This window comes from Cyprinus carpio, chromosome A5, assembly GCF_018340385.1.
Source record: "Cyprinus carpio isolate SPL01 chromosome A5, ASM1834038v1, whole genome shotgun sequence".
Taxonomy (NCBI): domain Eukaryota; kingdom Metazoa; phylum Chordata; class Actinopteri; order Cypriniformes; family Cyprinidae; genus Cyprinus; species Cyprinus carpio.
The window spans coordinates 37,184,849-37,193,028 of NC_056576.1; the positions used below are offsets into that span (position 1 = coordinate 37,184,849).

The following is an 8,180-nucleotide window of genomic DNA, read 5'->3' on the forward strand; positions in this document are numbered from 1 at the left end:
ATAGCATTGGATTTTCATATCAAACATGGACCATTTGCATTGATAAAGATGCATTAAATGTTTTTAAGTGGGATTGTCATATCAAACATGGATCATATAGAGCAGTGGTTCCCAAACCTGTCCTGGAGGCCCCCCTGCCCAGCACATTTTGTATGTCTCCCTAATCAGACACACCCAATTTAGTTCTTGCAGTCTCTACTAACGAGCTGATGATTGGAATCAGGTGTGTTAGATAAGGGAGACATACAAAAAGTGCAGGGCAGGGGGGCCTCCAAGACAGGTTTGGGAAGCACTGATATAGAGAACATAATGCATCTTATATCGGTAAATATTTATTAAAATATTAAAAGACCCGCTCATCTTAAATTTGTCAAAGTAAATACTGTTTTATTACATATATTCAAACCTAAACCTAATATACAAACAGGGGAAAAAAGAACACAATGACATCCAAAGCCATAATAGAAAACATTTTATTGGTAAAAATAAATTAAAGAAACAGAGAGAGAGAGAGAGAGAGAGAGAGAGAGAGAGAGGGAGAGGGAGAGGGAGAGGGAGAGAGAGAGAGAGGGAGAGGGAGAGAGAGAGAGAGAGAGAATGCATGTAAACGAGGCTAGTTTCTCTGTACAACACCAGCCAAAATTGCTATCCCTCTGTTTGAGGAAAGAAGAGAATGTGAAGGAAGACAGACAATAAGCGTCTAATAATGCATTAGTATTGGCCAAAATAAATGGCACTGCAGCAGCCACTCTCCTTGTGGCCGGTCCCCATAGCTTTTCTGTACGACCATTGGGAACCACAGAGCGCTAGAGAAGAGGAGTTACTCGACATACAGCAGAAGAGTTGAGCTGCAGATTACAATATGTGTGCAAAGACAACAGCACGATTAAATAATACACAAGGTGTAAAAGTACTAAAACAGTGAGGAATGCTTATGATACAATGGTGAAGGGCTTGATAATGCTGCATAAAATGAAATCCGTAATCAGTACTGGCCAACCAGTTTACAATTCCTACGTCAATTAGTGTAGTACACTTCCTTCACCATAATGCTGATGAATCATAATCACGCTTAAAACTCAAAAAAGACTACGAAGTGAAATGTGTGATGCAGTATGGTGGGACATTAAGAGGAAAAAGACTTAAATAAGATGAACCAGCAACAGAATACACAGACTTCTCCCCGTAAGCCGTGTGGGCTTCTCTGTAGAATACGCCAACAGGCCTAGAGAGGACAAACCTTGACAAAAGGTTTAGTAGTCCAGCTTTTTGGGCACTTCCCAAGGGAAAGATTCACGGCCGAAGTGACCGTAAGCAGCGGTCTTCTGATAAATTGGCTTCTTCAGCTCCAGCTCCCTAGAACACATCAGCCGTGGATTATTGACTCGCTAAAATAGAATAGCATGCCTTTAAAAGATTATCATGTAGACGATACTTTAAGTGCGCACCCAGCCAGCCAGAGAAGAGATGAAGCGGTCACTTACTCTCACACTCACTACTCAGCCTGAAGAAGGAAACTGCAGCATGAAATAAAGAGCAAGTCTGATAGCAAACACTAGCTAACCTGTCCAAGCATGAAGGCTCTATTCCAAACCTGCTTCTACCTTCTAAGGAAACATCCCAAGCGGTGTGGAAGCTCGTAACTGACTGATTTGAAACACTCTTCACAGGTTTATGCTCACTCGTGTGTGTCACACAAGTAGGGATGTGAAGTGCACTGTGTGAAAGTGGAATGTGTGTTGAAAGACTTCAGTACATTACTCACGGTGCTCTACAGAATAAACCAACAAATCGCAGGAAGCACGTCTCTACAGGGATCTTATAATACAAACATTTTTAAGAGATGTCAAAATTTGGGGCTAAAATAAAATAAAATACCCATGTTTCTACATTATCAGTTCCCTGACTGCTTTTTACAGAGTGCACACACTCTGCAGTAATTAATGTGTGTGTGTGTGTGTGTGTGTGTGTGTGTGTGTGCGCGTGCGTGCGTGTGTGCGTGCATGTGTGTGTGTGTGTGTCTGTGTGTGTGTGTGTCTGTGTGTGTGTGTGTCTGTGTGTGTGTCTGTGTGTGTGTGTGTGTGTGTGTGTGTGTGTGTGTGTGTGTGTGTGTGTGTGTGTGTGTGTGTGTGTGTGTGTGTGTGTGTGTGTGTGTGTGTGTGTCCGTGTCTGTCTGTCTGTCTGTCTGTGTGTGTGTGTGTGTGTGTGTGTGTGTGTGTGTGTGTGTGTGTGTGTCTGTCTTTCTGTGTGTGTGTGTGTGTCTGTCTGTCTGTCTGTCTATCTGTCTGTCTGTCTGTGTGTGTGTGTGTGTGTGTGTGTGTGTGTGTGTGTGTGTGTGTGTGTGTGTGTGTGTGTGTGTGTGCATGGTCAAATTCTTGGTCAAAATACCTGTTTTGGTATAAATCCACAAACACTGTTTTAATTACTTTATATAATAATCATGCAGAGGAAACTATGACAATAAATAATTAGTTTTAGTTTTACATTATTACTTCTCAATTTCTGAATGTTTAATACTTGAGAGAAGTAGTGTAGTTCACTATATATTTGATTCATTTGGAAAAAAACAGATAACGCCATTTTTAACAATTTTCAAAAATGATGTTTTTTCATTGTGCATTTCAATTAATCTCAATCAAACTGGAGTTGAGTTATTTTGATTAAGTTAAAAAATTACAAAAAAATAAAGCTGACAAACATAATAAAAAAAACATGATAACATAATAAAAAACATGACTTGAAAATAAATAAAAAAATAAACAGAGTTATCTGTTTTTGCAAATAAACTCTTCATTTGTTTTCGTGCCTGTATTTCATTTCTTGCTTTTTATTTTATTTTCAACTCTTTTTGTACTGTACTGAATCTTGAATAATTATTTGGCAAAAGCTGATGATCTATTATCGTCTGTCTGATGGAATCAGGGGATGCAAAGACCCAAAGAAACAGGCAAAAGCAGACGAAAAGTGAATGATTCACTTCCATCTGTGTTAAGCTGAGAGATGAAGGAATGTGAAAGGCTTCGATCACAGGCTAATGTGTTGAGAGATCAGCTGTTACCTCACAATGACTCCTGGACGAAGATCAAAGTTTTTCTTGACGATTTTAAGCAGCTCCTGCTCGCTCTTTTGAGATGTGCCATAGTGGAAGATGGAAATGGAAAGAGGATGGGCCACTCCGATGGCATAAGAAACCTGCATCATGGAGAAGGCAATGTATGAATGAACTTCAGATTCAAAGAATACAAAATATCTGGCTAGCTTACCTGCACAAGAACACGCCTGCACAGTTTAGCCTTCACTAGAGATTTGGCCACCCAGCGGGCAGCGTACGCCGCAGAGCGGTCCACTTTAGTGTAGTCCTTTCCAGAGAAAGCTCCTCCACCATGGGCTCCCCAGCCTCCATAGGTATCGACAATAATCTTACGACCAGTCAGGCCAGCATCACCCTGAGAGAATGGAAAATCATACGTGTTAAAAATCTGAGAAGTCTGTTTGTGGTCAAATTGAGCCCTCATTGGCTTCCATGCAATTTGCCAAAAGTTCACACGATGAAAAACACTGAAGATTCAGGTCATGTATCGTAGCTTGTCAGATATTAAAAACACATATATATAAATATGTGAGAAATCACACAATTTCCATCTTTTTCTATTGTATTTTTTGATTGGGTTAGAAGTTAATTTGACCCAAACTTAAGAACAATTTGGATGCTTTTTTCACCGTAAAACATGATTTTGCAAATTTGTCAATAAAACAAAGATTACTGGAGTAAGAGCTGACTATACTATTTTTAATACTCTTTCGTCTCTCTTTCTAAATATTTAATTCTGTGCATTACTTGCCATTTCTGTTACTTTTCTTTTTTGTTATTTCTGTCACAGAGGTGTAGATAACTGCATTTAAGTATAAATAATATCTAGCATTATTTGTGCCTAGTGTAAGTAGTGTTTATTGCTATTTGTGCTTAACATAACATTTTTATGGCTGGTAAAATGGGTTTCCTTTCAATCTGTCACTTCGATATTGAGATTGTGGGTTCGAGTCTCGGGCCGGCGACACCACGACTGAGGTGCCCTTGAGCAAGGCACCGAACCCCCAGCTGCTCCCTGGGTGTGTGTTCACGGTGTGTGTGTGTGTGTGTGTGTGTTCACTGCTGTGTGTGTGCACTTTGGACGGGTTAAATGCAGAGCACGAATTCTGAGTATGGGTCACCATACTTGGCTGTATGTCACTTTCTTCTTCATATAGAACCCTAAATATTCACAAAATTTCAAAAAGAAATATAAAGTATAAACAGTATTTCAAGCAGTTTAAAATCGAATGCGGGTCAAACTGACATAAACACAATATTTGATTCATTCTTCTGCCAAAACCCAAACCCGTCTCTACCTGAGGGCCTCCGATGACAAAGCGTCCACTCGGCTGTAAGTGATAAACGGTATCGTCGTCCAGATAAACAGAGGGCACAACAGCTTTGATGATCTTATCTTTAAGTGCATCACGCATCTCATCAAGGCAGATGTCTTCATCGTGCTGCACAGAGATGACGATGGTGTGGACGCGCACCGGCAGCATGGCGCCATGCTCCTGTCTGTACTGCACAGTCACCTGTTTGCAAAGCACAGAGTCATGTTGCACTGTCAGGAAGCGCAGTCTACACAAGAACCTGCATGCAAACACTCCCAGCTAACGTTACTGTGTTTCTAAATGCTGTCCAGCAGACCTGAGTCTTAGAGTCGGGCCGGAGCCAGGGCAGGGTGCCGCTGCGGCGCAGTTCGGCCATCTTGGCGTTAAGTCTGTGTGCGAGCACGATAGTGAGAGGCATGCATTCCTCGGTCTCATCCGTGGCATAACCAAACATCAGACCCTGAACGAAGCACAAAGTAGAAAATATTAATCCTGAAATGTTATTAAAAGGGTTTCATTTACAGTTTTTGAACAGCACTAATTTACCTGGTCGCCGGCCCCAACATCCTCCTCATTGCGGTCCAGATGAACACCCTGAGCGATGTCTGGAGACTGCTGCTCCAGAGCCACCAGAACATTACAAGTCTTATAATCAAAGCCTACAGGTTCAGAAGAGAGGATTTGGAACAGATTTAGGGCTATTCAGCTTTCTGTTTAAATGACATTTTTAGTTTAATTGTTTTTTAGCTGTAGTAGTAAATTTCTACACATGCATTTATAAAAGTGTTCAAAGGTTTGGGGTCTTTATATTTTTGAAAGAAACAATGACTTTTATTCAGAACTAAAATGATCAAAAGTCACAGTAAAGACATTTATAAGGTTTATCATTTCAAATAAATGCTGTTCCTTTGAACTTTTTATCTATCCAAGAATCACAAAAAGCAAAATGCATCAGAGTTTCAACCAAAATATTGTGCAGCACAACGGTTTTCAAAACTGATAATAATCAGAAATGTTTTTTGAGCGGCAAATATTAGAATGATTTCTGAAGATCATGTGACACTGAAGACTGCAGTAATGATGCTGAAAATACAGCTGCGCATCACAAAAATAAATTACATTTTAACAGATATTCACATAGAAAACAGTTATTTTCAATTTTAATAATATTTCACATTTACTGTTTTTACTGTATTTTTGATCAAATAAATGCCGCCTTGGTGAGCAGCAGAAGAAGAGATTTCTTTCAAAAACATTTAAAAAAAATCTCACCGAATCCAAACTTTTGAACGGAAAAAGCTGCTGTATGTATAATAAAATGCATCATCAAACCAACCCTTGGACGAGTCGTCATAGCCAATGTGTTTAATGGTGTCGCGAACCACCTTCTGATAGTCAACAACAGCACGAGACGTCACCTCTCCTGCCAGCAAAATCATTCCCGTCTTGGCTACGGTTTCTAGAAGAAGAAAAAAAGAACAACAAAAGATCGCAAAACATTCATATTCATGATTGTGGGAGGACATCAAATCTGAAAGAACACATGCTAAATATTTAAGCAAATCGACGTCAACATACCGCAAGCCACTTTAGCCTCTGGGTCTTGCTTCAGGTGAGCGTCCAACACAGCGTCACTTATCTGGTCACATATCTTATCTGCACAGTGAAAATAGTTATTATTCCTGCTATATATTTGTCAAAACCCACAAAGCATTTGGTTGTTTTCCCATCAGCTGTGCTTGAGAATTCAGCAAATGCACTGAGCTTATAAATTGTTTCCTATGGGTTTCATGCACATGCATTTGAAATTGTACTAGTTTGTGTAAAAACAGCTCTGTGAGACATATATGCCTGCTGTGGCATATGTTCTTTAATGTAAAAACAGGAAAAATGTTTCTTATAAAAAAAAAATAATAATAAAAAACTGTGTATAGTAAAATTATAAAAATGCATTTAAAAATAAGCATTCCATCTGGTGTTTTTACAGTTCACATTTAAAGGACTAGTATTTGAAGAATAAATTATGACATTTCATCATGTTATATACAACTGAAAAGTATATAACATGATAAAAATTTATTTTTGTTTGTTTGTTTTTTTGCAAATCTATACATTTTGATCCAATGGCATTTTACATTTTCTATACTGTTCTGTATTATATGGTGCAATTGTGCTAAAGAACAGTTTTCTCCTAAATTCAAAAGGTCTTGCTTTTTGTTTTGTTCTGTGTACTTTTTCTACTCTTCAACTATAATAACCAAAACTGAAACTAAAATAAATAAAAATGTGCTCATGAAATAAAAACTAAAATGCAACGCAAATAAATAAATAAGTATCTTATTAGCGTGACTTTTAACTCTTTTTTTCTGCAGATCAAACGCAGGCCGCGGTGGGCGGAGTCTGCGCGCGGATCGCGCGTTTGATCCCACGTGTAGCGCGAGGCTGCGTCTCAAACCCTGCTAATCTGCCTACCTACACTACCTTTTTGGCCATCAGAAGCGTTTGCACTGTCAGCTGAGATGAGTGTGCAGCTGTGCATGTATCTGAGATCAGCTGCACGCTACTGCAGCGCTCAGAGTGCTGTCTAGGCCGCTCACTAGTTTTTGGCACACACCCACAGAAACCAAGAACAATCCAAAGTTTTCAACTCCACAGCGCATCGGGGTACATGAAGATATCTGCGCATTGAACTTTATTTATTTAATTGTTTCAAAGCAAAAGCAAATACAAAATAAATATGGTTACAAAGAAAATAAGCTATTGGAATAATAATGCAGCAGTGCAGTGCGTTACTACAATACAGTTACTGTTACGTAACAGCGAAGCGAAAACGAAACGTAAAGTCACCCAAAGTTTATTTTGGACATTTTACCTGGATGCCCCTCTCCAACGGACTCCGATGTAAACAAGAAGCAGTCCTCCTCAATAAGAGGGTTGTAGAAACCGTTAATATCTCCGTTCATCATTTTTAGTTTCTCTTTTGCAGTACTACAATGCACTTGTTTGGGGAACGCAGGAAAAGTGTCTCCCCTCCGCGGAGCGCGAGAGTATTTATGGAACGGTCCGCCTCGCGTCATGCCTCTCGGGAGACAGGGCGAAACCAACCACGTGTGGAGGGGGGCGGGTTTGGCACTGAAATCTGTGGGGCAGTATGCTAATATGTCAAGATGACGAAAACTTGCATGGGATTGCATCTTCTGCGGAGTCCACAAACACACACACACACACACACACACACACACACACACACACACACACACACACACACAAATACTAAACTAACAAAACAAACAAAAAAACGTGATAAAATCATGTTTTTAACAAGGCACTTTCTTGATCATATTATAAAATATCATAACAAATAGGCTATTAAATCTATATGAACACACTCTTGTGCAATGATAAAGAAGACTTGTTATGGTTTTACAAACACTTAAGCTACTATAATACACAGTACTATATTAATTAAAAATAGTCAGATTGTTTCTGGACATGTACCATGTTATAAATATATAAATGCATCATTCATTCATTAATTAATTCATTCATGTTCATTGGAGTGTCATGTAGCCTAATCAACATGGTAGCCTATATGAATATAAACTCTTGTGCAACAATAAAGACTTAATAACATCATTAACCATTACTTGTTATGTTTTAAGCACACTATAAAAACACCCGCATTAACAAAATGTACAGATGACCATGTAACATGTACACAACATGGATATGAAATCCATGTGACACTCTTGTGCAACCTGTGGAGATAATAA

At 39.1% G+C, this 8,180-nt stretch overlaps 1 protein-coding gene across 1 annotated transcript; it reads right to left on the bottom strand.

The window, feature by feature from the left end:
- Positions 1-513: 513 nt before the first annotated feature.
- Positions 514-7,454, bottom strand: LOC109111013 (S-adenosylmethionine synthase-like). The gene is made up of 9 exons (XM_042757141.1): positions 7,280-7,454; positions 5,986-6,063; positions 5,744-5,866; positions 4,954-5,066; positions 4,724-4,867; positions 4,390-4,608; positions 3,264-3,446; positions 3,059-3,192; positions 514-1,356 (listed from the first exon to the last, which is right to left on the bottom strand). Exons 1-9 carry the CDS (start codon positions 7,371-7,373, stop codon positions 1,254-1,256), a joined length of 1,191 nt encoding a protein of 396 aa, XP_042613075.1. The 5' UTR covers positions 7,374-7,454; the 3' UTR covers positions 514-1,253.
- Positions 7,455-8,180: the final 726 nt, after the last annotated feature.

Bases quoted from the DNA above. Each gene is read 5' to 3' on its own strand.
- LOC109111013 (XM_042757141.1), bottom strand. From the start codon at position 7,373: ATGATGAACGGAGATATTAACGGTTTCTACAACCCTCTTATTGAGGAG. The intron at 5,867-5,985 runs GTATGTTGACGT...TTCTTCTTCTAG, and splicing joins AGAGGCTAAAGTGGCTTGCG to AAACCGTAGCCAAGACGGGA. The intron at 4,609-4,723 runs GTCTGCTGGACA...CTTTGCAAACAG, and splicing joins GGCCCGACTCTAAGACTCAG to GTGACTGTGCAGTACAGACA.